Source organism: Castor canadensis, chromosome 11 (genome assembly GCF_047511655.1).
Source record: "Castor canadensis chromosome 11, mCasCan1.hap1v2, whole genome shotgun sequence".
NCBI classification, from domain to species: domain Eukaryota; kingdom Metazoa; phylum Chordata; class Mammalia; order Rodentia; family Castoridae; genus Castor; species Castor canadensis.
Genome location: NC_133396.1, coordinates 51482750 through 51501245, shown reverse-complemented (window position 1 = coordinate 51501245; position 18496 = coordinate 51482750). Strand labels below are relative to the sequence as shown.

At 56.2% G+C, this 18496-nt stretch overlaps 2 protein-coding genes across 8 annotated transcripts in view; one reads left to right on the top strand and one right to left on the bottom strand.

Moving 5' to 3' along the window:
- Nucleotides 1-18496, top strand: part of Slc5a10 (solute carrier family 5 member 10) — a 59338-nt gene that overhangs the window by 8625 nt on the left and 32217 nt on the right. For 3 of the 7 annotated variants that reach the window (XM_074046708.1, XM_074046713.1, XM_074046707.1), the window contains 5 exons: nucleotides 752-856; nucleotides 7827-7932; nucleotides 8263-8343; nucleotides 9736-9941; nucleotides 13485-13620. In XM_074046708.1, coding sequence (XP_073902809.1) covers nucleotides 752-856; nucleotides 7827-7932; nucleotides 8263-8343; nucleotides 9736-9941; nucleotides 13485-13620 — 634 coding nt within the window. Of the gene's footprint in view, nucleotides 1-748; nucleotides 857-7826; nucleotides 7933-8262; nucleotides 8344-9735; nucleotides 9942-13484; nucleotides 13621-18496 lie in introns of all 7 variants that reach the window. The other 4 variants (XM_074046712.1, XM_074046706.1, XM_074046710.1 and 1 more) reach the window with 3 other exon arrangements.
- The window catches only part of Fam83g (family with sequence similarity 83 member G), a 30318-nt gene continuing 19393 nt past the window's right edge, over nucleotides 7572-18496 (bottom strand). Inside the window, exons 4-6 of the mRNA XM_020187706.2 lie at nucleotides 16151-16275; nucleotides 14192-15458; nucleotides 7572-10389 (exon numbers count right to left, since the gene is read on the bottom strand). Of these exons, the coding sequence (XP_020043295.1) occupies nucleotides 10021-10389; nucleotides 14192-15458; nucleotides 16151-16275 (1761 nt within the window). The 3' untranslated portion in view covers nucleotides 7572-10020. The remainder of the gene's footprint in view (nucleotides 10390-14191; nucleotides 15459-16150; nucleotides 16276-18496) is intronic.

The window sequence follows — 18496 nt, the reverse complement described above, 5'->3', positions numbered from 1 at the left end:
AGGACACCTGAGGCTTCATGTCACAAGTTAGCGAATCCTCAGGGCTAGGTAAAACTAACTTTCCTGTCAGCCCTTTGAGGGAAGTCTCTTTGGACCTCAGTCTACATGTGTGGCTGGCTACTTCCACTGCCCCACAGGATGCAACTCAGGCAACACACCTGGACTGCACATCTGGGTGGCACACTTGAACAGCATACCTGGAGTCACACTTGGCCGCATTGTCTTTTACTCTGCTCATTCCGTCAGCCCCAGCCCTGTAGTCAATCCATGCTGTCAATTCCATTCTGCATCTCTGTCAGTGCCTCCTCTGCTCTGCATCTCACAACCGCTTCCCTGTTGGCCTCAGCGCAGCTCATCTGGATTTGTCATAATGGCCTCCAAACTTGTCCCTCTGCTGCCAGATGTGATTCCTTCAACCCATTCCTCATAGCGCTGAGGAGGCTGTCTCAGACCAACACACCCCTGCCTAAAACCCTTAGGAGACAAGGGCAGGGGCAGGAGTCAAGTGATAGACTGTTTTCCTAGCAAGCATGAGGCTCTGAGTTCAATCCCCAGTACTGCAATGAACTCTTAGGAAATAGTCAGAACTCAGCCTGGAATTCAAGGTCTGGAGCTGGGGCCGGAGAGAGTAGGCCTTTGACCCGAAGAGGCTCATATGTCAGGGGAGAGGCAGCGATGGGGACAGCCCTCTTCCCTGAAGGCTGAGCATCATGTCAAGAAGTGCTTGGCTCTGTCCCCTATGCCTCAGCAGATTGTCACCTTGCCTGAATACATGCAGAAGCGCTTCGGAGGCCAGCGCATACGAATGTACCTGTCCGTCCTGTCCCTGCTGCTGTCTGTCTTCACCAAGATATCGGTGAGCTTGCCCCCTGCCATCCATCAGCAGAGCCCAGAAACACCCAGGGTCTGAGGCTCTTCTAAAGGACCTGACATCCTCTCATCTGTCTCTTCCTTGGGCAACAGCTAGTGAAACTGAGGCCTAGAAAGGGATAGTGACTTGGTCAGGATCATACAGCAAGCCTAGGATAGCTGATCCAGGGTCCCTGGCTGTTAGGTTCAACCACAGGCCCCAGTGGGGCAGAACAGTTGGGGGCAAGACTTGGGCATCTTCCCTGGAGCCCACACTGAAGTGATCAGGGCCTTCCCACCAGGGGGCGCCAAAGCCCATGTGGTACCAGCGACTTCCGCATCTGCTAGAAGCCGGACCTCCACCCTGTCTGGGGCTGGCAGCTCCGGGGCTTCATCTTTCCCATGGGGACCTGGCCCTGGGAACATCAATAGCAGGACATCCACCTTGAATGGCAGAGTCAGGAGGAGCTCAGGCCTGTCTTGGGCAAGCCCCTGATTTTATACATAAGGAAAGAGAAGGATCTGGTCTTAAGCCTCTCCCTCTGTGACTGTGGCAATACCACACCTTCCATCTCTCATTCTAGTTCCCTGGGGGTGTCCTCAGTCCTGGTGCTCATGATCCTTGCTGAGGCAGAGTGACACTGGGCCTCCCTGTCCGTCCTCGGCTTCCTGACCTGTAAAGTAGGAGGATGAAGCCTGATCTCAGGGACTGGTTGGGGATGGACAAGGGCCGGCATCTCATCTGTGCTCCCTGAGTTATGGTTTTCTCCTCCCAGCAAAGTTTTTCCTATCCCTCTTTATTCGCTGGGCGTGTCATGGATTTAGTGGAGGGAAAGGAGGCCACAGAGGCTGAGGCCTCTCTGTTTAGCCAGGGGCTGTTGAGCCACCTAAGAATTGGGCCCTGAATGCCCCAGACCCTGCCCGGGGCCTGTCTTGGCATTGACTTGCCCTCTCACTCCCTCTGCTTGGTGTGCCGAGGGCCATCTTGTAGCATTTCCTAGGATTTCCTAGGATCCCTAGTGGAAAGAATTGCATTCACTGCTTCATTGGATGTGCTCAGAGAACCTGATGAGTTTCTTCCTCTGGGGGTCCCTTGCCAGACTGGAGGGACCTGGCCTTGGGCTGCTCCTGGATTCCCCCTCACACTTTTCCTCACTTCCTGCTACCTCTCCGGAACCAGGGCTGCAGAAATAAATAAGACCTGGACCCCAGACCTGCCTGGGGCTCACACTGCAGTGTGGATAACAGGACAAGCAAGTAGGAACCTCAGCAGGGGAAGTGACAGAGCTGGGGGTGGTGTGTGGGGGGAGTTCAATGGAGAAGGGGCAATAAGTGGGAGGGCAAATGCCAAGGAAAGAGATGCGCAGTGTATGATGTCACCTGGGCTGGACTCTGATGATCCTAAGCAGGATGCTTCCAGGGACCAGATAGGACCCTGTGTGAGGAGAGGAGAAGCTGGGAGTGAGGTACTGGGGAGAAGGGGACTGGGGCAAGCCAGAGCCCATGCTGCCACATTCACAAAAGCAGAGCCAGGTGCCAAATTTGGCTCTGGGGTGGCCTGCATTCAGCCTTTACCCTAGAGCTACCTGCCAGTCGGCAGGTAGAAGAGCCCCAGGCATCCAGCGGGTGTGACAAGGAGTGACAGGGTCAGGCTTGCATCTCAATGCCCCAGAAATTGGGCTGGGGGAGGGGGCAGGAGGGAGGCATATGAGCTGAGCCCTGGCCTGGGGTTCCTGTACCCCGTTTGCCCTGCTGGCCTCCACATGACAGAGCTCACACTGGGAGCATACTGGGTGGCTGGGGCAAGACTTCCAGAGCAGCAGAGGGACACACTTGGTGAAATGGGACAGTCCTGAAAGACCAGCTCATTCTGTCCCCCAGTTTACAGATGAGACCCAGACCACAGCTGGCCATTTCCCTTGGCCAAGGTTCCAATGACCCAGGCCTGGAGCCCATCCACCACCCCTCTGAGACCCAAAATAGCTAGAACGAGGTCCTTCAGACTCCGCCTTGGGATGGGGTGACTCAGAGCACCAGCTGTAAAATGGGGAGCAGCCAGTCCCACCAAGGCTGGGCCTCAGAACCAGCACCAGGGTGGCCTGGGGAAGCGGAGGACGCTAATTGCTGAGCTTGGTTTGGGAAGGGCTTGGGGCCGCCCTGGCTCTCCCTTTGGAGTGGAGCTGTTTGAAGTGCAGGCTTCCCACCAGCCCCCAGAGTCCTTGACTTCTCTGGGCCAAGCCCCAGGAACATGCCCACATGTCGGCCCAGCCCGAACCTGGCTCTGAGCAGTCCATCCAGCAGAGATCACAGGGTCACAGGACACTGGCCTGTACAGGACCCACCATGGCAGGGTGTGGAGAATTACCACTCAAGCTTGGTCACCGTCAGGCTCTGAGACAGGATTTTTAGGTTTTTGGTTTTTTTGGGTTTTTTTTTTTTTTGATAGTACTGGGGTTTGAACTCAAGGCTTCGCGCTTGCTAGACAGGCGCTCTACCACTTGAGCCATTCCATCAGGCCTTTTGTTGTGTGTTGGGTATTTTGGGTATTTTTGAGACAGGGTCTCTTGAACTGTTTGCCCAGCTGGCTTCAAACCTACAGCCTCCTGATCTCTGCTTCCTGAGTAGCTAGGATTACAGGTGTGAGTCACCGGTGCCCGGGGTGGGGCTGGAACAGGAATTTAACTTCTGGAAAATAGGGAAACTGGGCATGACACCCCACGCCCCTTGGAGTAAAGGCCAATTGTGGCCCACGAGGTAATTTGTTATGTGGTCCCTGCTACCTCACTGAACTCCCTCTCCCTCTTTGCTCCATTGCACACTGTTCCAGCCACATTGGCCTCCTTGCACTTCCATAAACACTCCAGGCATGGTCCTGCCTCAGGGCCTTTGCACTTACTATGACCTCTACCTGGAACTCTCTTTCCCTGCTTGTGCTCATGGCTCCTCACCTCTCTCCAGTCTTTCAAATCTCTCCTCCTTTACTCCTGCCCAACAGGTCCAGTCCCCTGACCTTCTCTCCTTTTTATATCCTTAGCATCTTCCAGGCTGCTGAAAAATTGACTTACAACATCTATTGTCTGTCTCCCGTTTTCTCTTTGTCACTGATATGTCCCAGTGCTATGGCACCCCTCATGGGACTGAGTGAAATGACATATGCCAGAGGTTGGCTGATTTTTTCTGCAACAGAGCAGACAGTAAACATTTTCAGCTTTGGGGACCACATGGTCTCTGTCCTGACTCACCTCTGCCAGCTGTGGACAATAGTACCATGGGATAGGACTGGCTTTGGCCTCCAGGTTTTGGGGTGCCACTCCCTGAGTTAGAAAAACGTGCCTAGTTATTGTGTACCTATTGTATGCCTTGCTCTGGTTGAGCAGCCCAACCCTACGAGCACTTTCCAGACAGACACTATCTATAAACAGATCAATACAATCAACACTGCCAACGTCCCATCTGAGTACATGTGACAAAGGAAGAGTGTGGTCCGGGGTGGCCATGCCGCCCTTGCTGCCGTGTCCAAGGCAGGAAAGAGAAGGGGAAGCTGGTGGCACTGGCACATGGGGTGTGGGAGCGGGGAGCGGGGGCAGTCATGAAACACCCAGGCTTGTGCACTTTATTCCTGTTGCCTATACTGCCATTCCTTCACATAGGCAGGGCCCAAGAGGGACTGCAAAGGGCAGGAGGTAGATCATGGGGATGAGCGTTTGGGGAGAGAATCCTCAACAGTGACTGGTGGGTGGAACGCAGGGAGTGTGAAGCCCCCAAGGGACATGACGGCCTATACAGAAATGGACAAGGGGGCAGGAAGTTTGGTTCAAGTGGTAGACAGCCTGCCTAGCAAGTGCTAGCCTTGAGTTCAAGTAATAGAACTTCCAAAAAACAAAACAAAAAAACCCCCAAAAAACCAGAAATGGACAAGGTTCTGGGCAGGAGACACAGGGGTTGACTTGGAAAGGGGAGGGATAGTACAGTAGCTTGGGTAAAATGTCAGCACAGGGACCTCCCCAGCTCCTCTGCTTCTCCACTGAGGAAGGAAGAGAAGGAGGAGGGGGCCAGAGGGTCAGAGGAGGAGGCAGGAGCACTGAGGCAGTCCCCTGCCTTCTTCAGCTTCCCTGGATGTACTCTTAGGGGACCCAAGGGGAATGGTGTGAGGCTCCATCATGTGTGTCAGGCTTTCAAGCTGTGTAAGCCCCCACGCAGATCAGCTCCAGGCTTTACCTGTGCAGTCCCACGCATCCCTCACTTCTCCCCGCATCCCACGTTCCTGCCTGGCACCTGCCCAGTGGCAGTGAGGCGATGCAAGGAGTGGGGCTGCCTGCTTCTTTGGGGACCTGGTCAGGAGGTGCCTCCCCAGGAACTCATGGGCGGGGGCCAAGGTCAGGCAGCAGGAGGACTGGGTGGGACACGGAACATGACGCTCAGAACAGAGCCAGGCATGAGAGCATGTCATTTAGCAAAGTTCTTGGCAGTTGGCAAGGGCTTCCTATGGAGAACTGGGGCCTTGGAGGGCCAAAAGGGTTTCAGGGCACAGCAGGGGAAGCAGCATATGGTATAAAGCTTGGCACAGTGTGGGAGACACACTGAGGAGGAGCAGGGGAGACCTGCCAGCAGCAGCAGGAGCCCAGGCTGGTTTCCAAATCTGGAGTAGGGCAGCAGACCCAACCTGCTGGGCAGCAGCCTGGAGTGAGGCCCTGGCTTACTTCAATCCTGAGTGACCCTTCCTTAGGGCTGCAGGTGCCTGTTGCTGTCCTTTTGACTGTGTCCCCAGGCTTTTCCCATCATCAGCAAGTCCCTCCACTCTCTTAGCCTCTCTTGGTCCTTCCATCTGTGACTTTCAGCTACCCTCTGGAGCCACCAAAGGAGGGAAAGAGACAGGAGAGGAAACCCAGGTCTCCATTGCCAGGTAGCAGGGGGCAGGTGGAGAGGGCTACAGGATGGCTGGCCGGGTGCTCTTGCCCGGTTGGCAGAAAGGAATATGTGTGCTCCACACCTGCTCCCCCATTTTACAGATAAGGGCAATCATGACCCAGGAGGTGAAGTGACCTGCTCAATGCCGCGTGGCTGGGACATGCAGACCAGGGGCACATTTCCAGTTCCCTGCAGTTTTTAGCTTTTACCAGGCCCAAACTTGCTTGGGTCCCAAGAAAGAGCTCAGGCTGCAGAAGGATGAGACGGGGCAGGTGATGTCTGCACCTCCTCATTGGGAGCTCCTCTGAGGTTGCTAGCATTGTGCCCTTGCAGGCTCTCTTTACTGGACACTGGGCAGGGTCTCATAGAGAAGACAGTCAAGATCCAACCCCCACACCATGCTTGTCTGGTAGCCTCCTGTCACCTTCCACAGTTGGCTCCCACAGGAGAGAGGGACAGAGGAGTAAGCCTCCATGAGTAGAGGAAAGGGGCTGGGATGGTGAGTTTGGAAGATAATGGGCAGAGACTGGGACAGTCCCAGGCAGAGGGGAGGTAAACTGAGGCCTGGAGGCCGCAAAGTGCTGGGCATGATAAGGAAAGCCAGTGGTCAGGTGCATAGACCAGGGCTCCATCCTGGGGGCAGCTGGGGTACAGCAAGGAGTCTTGAGTAGGGCTGAGGACAGGAAAGGGAGCCTGGAGCAGTGGGCCCTCTAGACGTCTCCTGCCTCGCCTGGCAACTGCAATCGCTGATCACGCAGGAGTGACTTTGGGAAATCTCTTCCCTCCTTGGGCCTCAATTTCTTCTCCAGTCCAGCAGGTTGGGGACTCAAAGATTCCTTCCTGCTCTTATGCTCAGTATCTCTGCCTCTGCTACGCCTAGAGCCCATCTCTTCCTGAACCTCCCCCCACCCCCCACCCGCACAAAACATGCATACATGCACACAGACACACGCATGCACACACATGCAGACACACTGCTGAAGTCAGGGGGTCAATGGCCTGAAAGCAGCCAAGCTGGCTACCCGGTCTCCTCTCCAGAACAGAGACACCAGGAGAGGGGTTGGGAACAGACTTTGGAGTCAGATCCTGTTCCCACCTGGGCTGTGTCGCTGGGTCTCTGGTCCCTGGAGCCTGGCTCAGAGGAATGCTGGCTGCTCCAAATTGGGCCAGACCCTGGAGGCCAGACCTCAAAGGGCTTGGGCTCCATATCTCCTGGGTACCAGTAAGGCTGGCCTTGTGCAAGCTTGTTCCACACATCTGTGGACTCAACGACCCACAGCCTTTCTTCCATCTTCTCGGGAACCTCTCAGTCCCTAAGGCTAGTCAAAGTGGCAGATTGAGACATAGGGATGGGGAAGGGAAAGCCCAGATTCTGGTCCCAGGTTCTTCAGCTCAGGGCTTTTCTCTCTCTCTGGGCCCCACTGCAGAGTGGAGGGCGGGATTATGGACTGCAAGCCCACTCCTGCCCCACCCCACCCCAGTTTGCCACACCCCAGGCTGCAACACCTGCCCCATACGTAGCCCCAGGGTTTGGGATGGCAAAGGCAGTGTCCAGATCAGCCCTGGAACTAGCCTCAGCTGGTGACCTGTGTCTCTGAGTATCCTGTCCCCACTGGGACAGCAAGCAAAACTGTCCTTCCATTCTCACACCCATCCCAGCACGCCAGCAGCACCCACAAGTCCTCCTGGTCCTCCCCTGAATTCCTCTCTGACTTTCCTAGTCAAAGTCTCCTAGAAAGTAAAGTGACAGGGATCTACCTTTTATTTTCCATGAGTACAGGCCAAATTCAATAACCACACTGCTGTCTGGTGGGCACTGGCTATTTTGGACTTTATTAATGGCAGTAATGTCCTCTGTACGTCTGAACACAGCACCCAGATGTTCACAGCCAGTTCTTCCTCCCACCCTCAACACAGCCCCAGGAGGGAGAGCAGAGGGAGTCTCCCCTCTTCATCCACGGGTGCCAGGCCTTGCCCGGGTCACACAGCCAGTCAGTAGCAGCACCCAGGTTCTGAGCTCTGTGTCTTATGGTAACCTCCAACCCCTGCCTGCCTTTTCCCTTCCCCAGATTGACCTGTATGCAGGGGCACTCTTTGTGCACATCTGCCTGGGCTGGAACTTCTACCTCTCCACTGTCCTCACACTCGTCATCACTGCCCTGTACACCATTGCAGGTATGCTGCCCATGGCAGAGTGGGTCAGGGCTGCAAGGGGGACCTGTTTGCCAACCCACAGAGCAGCCCACGACCCCACCTGGTAGCTGACTCACTGGCCGGGACCTAGGCAACATGTGAAAGAGTGGAGTGGTCTGTACTGAGCCAGAGAGACGAGAATCAGGGAACTGGCTCTGCAGGTCCAGCTGTTTCAGCTCACAACTCAACCACCTATGAAAGGGCAGGGGGCCTGCAAGGGGACAGCTGCCCCACTGGGAGCTCTGGAGATTGCTGGTGTCCCTCCTCCCCTGAAGACCAGGCGCATCCTCCAGCAACCTCGTTCCCCTACAGGTGGCCTGGCCACTGTGATCTACACAGATGCCCTACAGACGATCATCATGGTGGTGGGTGCCATCACCCTAGCAGTCAAAGGTGAGGGCTGGGGGCTGTGACCTGCGGTGGGGGAGGGCTGTCTCAGCATCCCACAGGGCTCCTGAGGTAAAGCCACTTGGCTGGCCTTCCTGGCTAATGGATGCTGCCTTCCTCCTGCCACGCTGCCCAGCTGTCACTATGGCACAGCGGGGCACTGACTCAGGAACACAGGGCCGCCACACCACCCTGGCTCAGGGCTGGAGTGAGGTGTGGCTGCTGGTGGGTGTGGAGGCACACAATTAGGTGACCACAGAACCACCCGGGTGTCTCCTCCAATTGTTTAAAATCATGTACACACTCCCAGGAGGTGATGCTGCCTCCTGCCAGACAAAGGCCAGGGTGGAAGAGTTTGGGAGGTTGACCACACCAGTCTGGGAACAGAGAAGAAAGCTTACAGAGCTGCCCTGGGAGGGAGGGAGGGAGAGGAAGAAAGAGAGAGAGCTCCTCATCCCAAGAAGCATGCATGCAGGGCTGGGAGGATCCCACAGGTGAACAGGGTTTTGAAAGGTAAGGCTGCTAGGCAACCTGCCTAGACTCAGGGTCTGACCTTTGGTTGAGCAATCTCTGACCCTGTGTAGCATTTGTTCATTTACTCTGAGCCTCACAGAGATTCCTGGGTTGAGCCCAGAGTCTAGCCTGGGCGCCATAGTGCAAACAACAGGCTTCCTTTTCCCGGGTCCTGCTGGGGACCAGGGCCCGGGGCATAGACAGGGGCTCTCCTACACTTGCTTCTGGGGTTAAGTCTCCAGAACCCACTGGAGGTGAGGGACCCAGATAGCCAGGCCAAGTCTGGATCAGAAGGGAGTGACAAAAATATGGCAAAGTCACAGACAGGCCAAGGCTTGGCCACACACAGCCGTGACCCTGAGGTAGACAGGACAGTGAGGGTACAGACGCGCTCGACTTGAAAGACCCCTGGCTAGAGGCCCACCTGCCCAGAGGGCTATGTGGCCTTGGAGGCACCTCTACCTCTCTTCCCAGTGACCCAGCAGGGTGGGCCCAGGTCAGGACTTTAACACTTAAAATGCCTCCGGAGGGTTCTGGAACGCCAAGCAAAATACTTTTGCTTCCTTAGGTGGACAGTCCAGAGCTAGGCAGAACCCCCTGCTTGAGGCTAATAGGCCTCTAGAGATCAGCAGTGATTCCCTTTGGGCCAAGAGGACACTGTGGTGCCCACGTGCAAAATGCTCATTTAATAGAATTATTTTAAATACAATAAAATAGTTATTCAAATTCATCTTTTTCAAAAACCTCTACCTCACCCCACCTTCCCAAATACCAGGAAAGGCGAGGCGGGAAAAACTCCAGTTTGATGCATCAGAAGTTGTGAGATGAGACCAGCAGGAGTGGGGAGTTGGGGCCACCCAACCAAACTATCCCTGTCCCATCTAGCTTTTGGCCAGATCGGAGGTTATGGGCAGCTGGAGGCAGTGTACGCCCAGGCCATCCCCTCCAGGACAATCGCCAACACCACCTGTCACCTGCCGCGTGCAGACGCCATGCACATGTTCCGAGATCCCTACACGGGGGACCTTCCGTGGACCGGGATGACTTTCGGCCTGACCATCATAGCTACCTGGTACTGGTGTACTGACCAGGTGAGCACCAGCATCACCTGCCCACCCCACTGTCCTGCCCTCCAGGGTGGGCTTGGTGGGTACAGCCCGGGCCGGGCTGCTAGGGGTCCTTGTGGTCCCGGGGGGCCTGGGCCCTCCGCTTAGAGTCAGACGGGGCCCACTGGCTGCTACCCGACTTGGCCTTTAGGTGCTTCGACTGGGACAATTTGGAGTATGGGATTCCGAAGGGACTGGGATGCTCCTCGGTGGTTCTGCCATCAGCCAGGATGCCAGTATTTCGGGCCGGCCTTGTGTTCCTGGGATCTGGCAGCATGCGGGGTGTCGGGCCACCCTTGGGCTGCCATTGGTGTGGCCCTGCTGTGGCTGGGTTCACTTTCCTGGGAGAGCTCTGGGTGCCATCAGCAAGGCGGAACCGGGGTGCCCCTGGGGTCCTTGAGGTTGGGCCCCCAGGATGGTGCAACTGCTGGCCCTGGGAGAGAAAAGATACAGTGAGGAACTCCAGAGGACACACATGGCAGGGAGGGTCAATTGTCCTTTGCAAGAGACTCTCACCAGGCACGGCGAGGCCTGGGTTTACCTCCTGGCTCTGCCACTCACCAGTGGGTTTCCATGTTTTTCCTCAGTTTCCTCATCTGTAATATGTAATAATCCTGCGCTTTGTGGTTATAAGGCAAGTTCCTGCCACTCTTCCTTGCTGTCCCAGCCCCAATCCCCACTCTGTAATAGGGTGGAGGTGGCTGGAAAAAGCCTGAAAGGGGTTGAGTCTGCTGATGGTAGAGAGATGGCTATCAGCCACATCCCCCATCGTTAACTCTCCAGGTGACCCCAGATGAGCCACGTCCCCTTCTGAAAGCCAGGGCATCCCAAAGAGCCTGAGGCAGAAAATGGGCCTTGCAAAGAAGCAGAGCCTTGGTGGGCACAGGTCCAATGACCATCTGTGCCTCCAGCCCCAGCCCAATGGGCCCATCATGGGTTAAAGCAAACAGGCCACAGCTAGCCAAATGTGACAAATGTGACAGAGCGCACAGGCCTCCCCGTGAGGCAGGCCAGGCCAGCCCACACACAAGCCAAACAACTGAGGCCCAGGGACAGACCTGAGTGCACACTCAGGTTGGCAAGACACTTCTGGGGCTCCCAAGCAGGAGGGGCTCCATCAGTGTGTGCCTGAAGATCCTCTCTGGCTTCTAAATTGGGAAGTGATCCCAGCTGAAAGGTGTCAGAGGTGCTGGGAGGCTGGTTCTGTTTCACCGTCTGTAACATGTTGCCCTCAGTCAGGGTGGCATCCAGTGACTCCAGACCTCTGAGATCCCTACATGGGCTGAGATCCCCTGCCTGGGCCTTCCAGGGAACAGGTGACTCACAGGAGGGTCTGCCCAGCTCCCTTGGGAGGCCTGAGGCTCAGACCAGGAAGGTAAAAGGTGACAGTGGAGTGGAGGGTGTACTGGGGGTGTGGACGTCCCTCCCGTTTCCTCCCACGTGTTGTGGGCCTGGCATGGCCCAGGCATCTCTGAATGGAATACCATTCAGGAGACTTTCCCATAAAGGACAAGTGAGTCAGCACACATCCTGGCTTCAGAGTCAGGCTGAATGGGCCTCATTGCACAAGGGACTCTTAGGGCACCCAGGCACTCTATTGTGCATGCTGGAATGATGAACACTTGTTGTTGACTTTTCACTATCTTCAGGCTCATCCAGAATGAGCAGGTAGCAGTTTTGGAATCAGAAACAAATAGCAAGTGAGGCAGAGGGTCCAGAAGCAGAGCCGTGGCCTAGGCCCCTTCCCAGGGCTGTTTCTGTCTGAAATCAGAAGGCATACAGACAGGAATACCTCCAGTTTGGGAGGCTCTGGGCTTTCTGTCCCCTGCTAATTGTGAAACCAAGCATCTTCCTCTATTGGTCAGCAGCAGCCTCAACCACAGCCATGACCACAACCTTTTGTGGTCAGCTATGGCTGGCTGGTGACCACATGCTAAGGAAGCCTCAAACTCACTGAGAAAGGGAGCTGACATCTACTGAAGGCCTGTGGAGTCAGGCACAGGCTAGGTCTTCTGTATCAGTGGCCTCACTTGGTTGTGTAGCAGTCCTTGGGTCAGTGGCAGTAATCCATTTGCAGTTAGGAGGTGAAATGGCCAACCTTGGGGTGGCAGCATTGGCCTCTGCAAGGAGGAGGACAGGCTACCATCCTGGTGAGAGGCAGTGGCCTGCTGACACCAAGGGGAGGACCCTTGCTCAGCTGGGGAGGGAACTGATGGGCTTCACATCTCAGGGGTACTCTGAGCCTCAGGTGACACACATGTTCCAGGGCCAGCTGTCGTGAGCACAAATGTCCATCAACACTAGAAGATGACAGACACTCGGGGCTTAAGGGACGCTTCTTTCCCATGACAGTCACAGGACAGAGGGTCAGAGACTAGACAGAAACTCTCTAACACCTTCACTGTCCACATGGGAAAACTGAGGCACACAGTGAGGCAGACTTGTCTTGAGTTACAGCAAACTGGTAGAGAAACATGACAGAAATCAGCTGTCCCACATCCCAGATGCTGGAGCATAGGCAGGCTCTTCCTCTACAAGGAATGCCTTGGGAGAGCTGCACTTGAGTGGTCAGTGCACCCGAGGGGTTGGTGCGCCTGAGGAGCTCCCATTACACATGCTCAGAAAAGCAGCGAAAAATCACAGCTCATTTCTACTTCTGAGTTGCAGGCAGTGACTTAAGCTGTGGAACAGCACAGGGGAACTGCATTTCAGAGTTCTAGGATGTACAACTCTGTGAACATTCTGCAAACTGTTGGAAAGACCACTTTAAATGGGGTGGAGTATTAGAGTCTGTAAATTACCAGTTCTCCACCAGACAGGTGCTCTACCACTGGGCTACAACCTAGCTTCCCCTTGTTGGTTTGTTTATATATTTATTTATTGGTGGTACTGGAGTTTGAACTCAGGGCCTTGTGCTTACTAGGCAGGTGCTCTATCTCTTGTAAGCCCCGCCCCCAACCCCCATGGTTTTTTTAAAGTAGAATATGACAGCTGGGAGGGTTCTTGGATGTCACTGATCTGAATTATGGCTCACTCCTCCCTCCACTTTGCAGATCTGGAAACTGAGGTTGTTAGGATTTGCTGAAGGGCCTCAGAGAAGTTGGTGTCCTGGCAGCTTCTAGTGACCCTCACCACTGAGCTGCAAGCTTCCCTAACCCTAGGTCTTAGCGCTCCCACCTCTGCCTGTGACACACAGTTGGTGCCAACATCTGCTCCTGGTACATGCCTGAATGCTCCAGCCACTCCAGTGAGGGTTTCAGGGAGCTGTCTGATGCCACCCCACCCAGGGTCTTCTCCAGCAGACAAATGTCAGGGGACATTTGGGGATGGGGAGACAGTCCTGGAGCAAGTGTATCTGGCCTACTGAGCTGAGCTCTCCTGGCAGGTTGCAGTTAGGTGTTATCTAGGGTGGGCCTGGGGCTCCTGAGACCACGTGCTGTTCATGCCACTCCGAGGCCCATCAGAGAAAGATCCTGACACAGGCCTCTCCAGGGGCTGGACTCACTCCCTCTCTCCTCTGGCCCCTAGGTCATCGTCCAGCGTTCACTGTCTGCCCGGAACTTGAACCACGCCAAAGCGGGCTCCATCCTGGCCAGCTACCTCAAGATGCTGCCCATGGGCTTGATGATCATGCCGGGCATGATCAGCCGTGCGCTGTTCCCAGGTAGGACAGGCTCTGGGGCTAAGCCAGGCGGCAGGGCGCCCGGGGTGCTGAGGCCTTGTCCTGCAAAGGTCACTAGGAGGAGGCAACGGAGGGATGTGAGCTGTTGCCCAGTATGGGTCATGGAAGGGGACTAGTGCCTGGGGCCACAAAGGCATAGACAGAGACGTGGCTTGGTACAAGGCCCAGACAAGGGCCACTTACAGCTGTATGATCTTGAGGGTCACACAGGACCATCTCTGTGCCCCGCCGCTCCTTTGCTGCAAATGGATTGTACCACCCACCTGCAGGCAGTATTCTGTAACTGAGGCACTTGGGACCTATGGGTATGGAAACAGGCATTTCTTTAGGTTGCCTCGTGGAGACTCTGTGACCAAGACTCCTGAGCAATGGTAATGGCCAGCCAGTCACATGGCTTTGGGTGTTCTCACCCTTCTGTATTCATCAGCTCCTCTGTCTGTAACAAGAGGAGCCTTCAAGCCCAGGGACACAATGGCCCAGGGGACAGCAGATCTGGGCTGTCTGGCTGACTGGGGAGACTCCCATGATTCAGGGACAAGGAACGTGGACCCACCTGCGTCTCCCTGTCCACAGGGCGCTGGGCCTGTGTCCTCCTTGGTGTAGCCACCTCTTCTCTCCCCTGAACCTGGGCCCATGGAGGGCCACCCAGAGGACTACCAAAGGTCCCTCGGGTTATGTGGGGGGCACTCAGCTGTCGGCGGGGTGACTGGGCTGGCCCGTTGGCCATCTGTTCTGAGTGGCGCCTCCGGAGAGGGACTGCACGCTCCCTCACCTCGAAGTATTCATCTGACATGGATGAGGCCACTGAGGGCCGCCGAGGGCCAGGGCCACGGCCAGAGCTGCCTGAGAGGCTGTCCTGGTCACTGAGAGTCACATAGTCATCATCATCTTCCTCCTCCTCCCCATCCAGCCCATTGGGGAGCTCTGCTTCCAGACCATCAGGGTCATCCTGTGTTACAGACAGCTGCCGCTGGAGTGAGGTATGGCCTGGGCCTACCATCCTGGGCAGCACAAGGTCTGTCCCATTTGGGGGTGTCTCCTCTTCTGAGGTATCCAGGGCCCAGCTGACACCACCGCCATCCTGGGCAAGTAGGTCTGCCACAAGGACTGTCCGGGGCTTGGGTACAGGGGGCTGAGACTCAGTGTCCCCTTGGGGGAGGCCGTTCTCAGCTGGGGTCCTGTCCTGGGGATCCCTGGGCCCTGGAGGAGTGTGGGGCTCTACAGAGGGGCGGTTCTCCTGGCTCTGCTTCCACAGCTGGTGCTGGGTGCTGGCATGGGAGGTGTCGCGGATCTTGATACGGTTCATCTGACTGGGCTGCGGGTTCCAGATGTTAGGGTCGATGATGTTGATGTAGCCCAGGATGTCACTACCAGGCTCCGGGTCTGGCTCCACCCACGTGGGCAGGTACTCAAACATGTTGGCCCTCTCCAGGTTTTGTAGTCCTGGGTGGACAGGTGGTGGCAGGTCAGGGAGGTCCCCTGGCCGCTCAGGCAGCGCAGGGCCCCGCGGCCCTGGGGGTCTCTTGCTGTCCTGCTTCTCAGAGGAAGTCTTGGCAATCTCGTCGACACTCTTGGCCTTGACCAGTGCATACTTGGGGTTGACAAGCTTCTTGGCCACTGTGCCTGTGGGGGCCAAGGGGACCACAGAGGGCAGCACGATGGGCTCTGGCTCTGGCTCCTTCTCCATGGGGATGTCCTTGAGACTGACACTCTGTGACATGAGGTACAGCTCCTGGAACTGCCGGTCAAACATCTCTACCACTTGGCCGGACAGCACAGAGATCACATTCCGGTCAGTCCTTGCTGCCGACCACGTGAAGCTGCAACACAAAGCAGGGGCCATGCAGTCAGGCACGCAGCACCTCGGGCCCAAGGCCCCCATTTTAGCAAGTCTCCCGCCCCTGCTGCAGTGGGCATGTAGAGCCCACCATGTGCCCCTGGATGGTGTTCATTAGACTATGGCCACAGGACCCTGGGATCAAGATGTGGCATGGGAGGGCACAGAGAGTAGCACATATCTGTGGGGTTGGACCCGAATCTGGGAGCCCACACCTACCTCCCTGCAGCTCCGTGCTCCCTCAGACTGCTCCTGGCCCCATTAGGGCCCCTCAAGGGTGGCCAGTACAGCCTTGGGTATCAGGCATTGCTCCGCATGGGGTACCATTGCTGCTGGCTTTGCTGCCATCAATTCCCAGAGTGACTGTAGGCATCTCTGCCCTACTGTGTCTTGAGGGATGCAGCCTGCAGAGCTGGCCCTGTCCCCAAAGATGGTACTCAGAATGGTTTTGGGAGCCTGGCCTGGCTCCACCTCACCTCCAGGCCAGTGACACCACAGGCTGGAACAACAGTCTGCTGGAGCAAAAGCCCTCCCCTGCCTTCCTCCAGAGACAGATGGGCAGGCAGTTTTGGAACCAATGAACCGGAATAACCAGAGTTTCATTTATTGGGATTAAAGGCAGATAGCAGCTGGGAGCCACAGATGCCTCTTCACCAAGTCCCCATGGAGACTCACCTGTAGGAGCCGCACACAGCCCTGTCTCCATCCACAAACATGAACTTCTGAGCCAGGGCGCCCTTGAACTTGGTGGCTGACCGGGTGAAGAACTCAGTTCCCCCACTGCTGCGCACCCTGAGATTCTGTGTTGGGGGACAAAGAGGCAGGACTAGATACCACAGCAACTGACACAGGGGCCAGGGAAGGCTTGGGAGAGTGAAGACAAGGAAGAGGCTGCAAGGACTAGAGAAAGGGCCTGGGTGAGGGAAACCTGGGGTGGACGTGATGCTGCTCATGGGGGGGGTCTGGGCCAGGATGGTGAGAACTTTGGCCCCAAGAGTGTCCACAGAACATGATGGAGCAGGGAGAGATCTGCATGGCCAGCTCGGTGTGGGAAATGCAGTTGCTAGGGCATTGAATGGAAGGGTGATGTTTGAGAAGTCTGCGAACAGGTGGGGGATATACAGCTGGGAGAGGAGGGAGAGAAGTGGAGGGGTAGGAAGGGGCCCTCCCTGAGGAATATGGGCCTTGCACTCTGACAATCCCTGGCCTTCCAGGATGAGGTGACTGCCCAGGCCTCTCTTCTGCTCAACACCCTGTGTCATTGTCCTTGTGAACTGTGCTCCCTGAGAGCAGGACTCAGCATCTCTACTACTTCCCCAGGCCAGGACCAGGACACCACCAACACCATGATAGGCTCAGGACACAACCAGGAAGGCCCTGGGAGTCCCTGGATGCAAACTTAGTCCCAGAGAGGAGGGGGACTCTCCTAGGCCTGAGGAACAGGGAGGGGTCCACAACTGCAGGCTTTTTCCTGGACCTGTGAGGGCCCCCCTCCCCAGTGCCAAGTCTCTGGAACTGTCCGAAGGCCTGGGCACTACAGGGCTCCAGTGCAAACCCTCCTCCCCTCAGCAAGCCAGGACTGGCCCAGCAGAACCAGGAGGGTACCCAGACATCCAAGAATGGCTAAGGCTCTCAAAGTGGAACCTCAGGTGGAGGGGGGACCTGGAGCTCATCAGGTCCTGGGTATCCCTAATTCTACAGGCCTGTGATCAGGCCAGGAACTTCAGTTTTAACACAAAACCCAGGGACTCTGTCACCTTCCCACGGCAGGAAGGGTTTGAGAGCATCCTGACAAGTAGGCTTGCACGGTTCCTGTTCTGGGAACCTCACACCCTCAGGGACTCTGTGGTGGTCGGACCTCTAAGGTAACACATGCTTTGTCAGACTGAGCTGTGACTTACCCATCTGTCCTCTCACCCACTCACTGGCTCCCGCCTATTAACTGCCCACAAGTTCACTTGTTCACTGACCCCCACTGTGGCCACCACTGGCAGACAGATGTGACAGTGACCAGGATCCCTCCATGGAGACAAGGAAGGAAAGACATGGCATAAACAGAATTGGGAATGTCCAGACATGGAGGAGTAACTCTAGGGGTGGGTGGCTAGGGGAGGCTCCCAGGAAAGGATGACGCAGGTGAGAGTGGGAAGAGGGCAAAGCCCTCCGGGCGGAGGGGTACAAAGGCCTGGCATGAGAGGAACAGGCTGTTTAAGAAACAGCATCAGGGAGGAGCAGTTGGGGGGCAAGGGAGTTGGCCAAGTGGGCTGAGCCAGATGCTGATGAAAGACCCTACACCTGCTTGGGGCCTGGACTTGGCCAGGTACGAGTGGGAGCCATGGGAACACACAGGGCAGAGTGTGAGATGCAGCTGTTGGTCAGGAACAGCTCTGGCATGGGGAGTGGGGCACGATGTGTGAAATGAACAGGGAGCTAGAAGGTAGAGAAAGAGAGGCTATTGGGTGAGGGAGGTGGGCCTGAAAACAAGAGCACCATCCCCTGAAGTAACGCTCTCTGTGCTCCCGTCTGCATCCCGGTTCCCTGTGGCTGGGGCAGCCCTAGGGCAGTACCCTCAGAGGCTATAAGGGGTAGCCCCTGCGTGGGTCCCCACAAGATGCCCACCCACCCAGCCATGGGGCGAACAATCACCTTGCTGTTGGGCCTGGCCCAGAAGGCAGATAAGCCTCGTTCCCAGGGCCCTGAAGGCTGCTGTCAGCACATAGCCAGCTCAACAGGAAGCTGGCCCCGGTCCAAGGCAATTAGTTCTTGTGACTTTGTACCCAACACAGAGCACGCTCAGGGACCAGAGGTCAAAACAAAGATCTTGGAGGCCTTCTCCTAAGGCCTGTGCTCAACCACAGCCTGGCTCTAGTCTCCTGCGGTCCCCCAGCCCAAGGCTGTGTGCTGGGGCCCTGTGTCCCTCCTTGGCCATCTGTCTCCACACCTCTCACGAGCGTCTGTCCCCACCCATCAACCTTGTCGTGACAAATGACTCAGAAAGTCACCACTTACACCGCAGAGTGA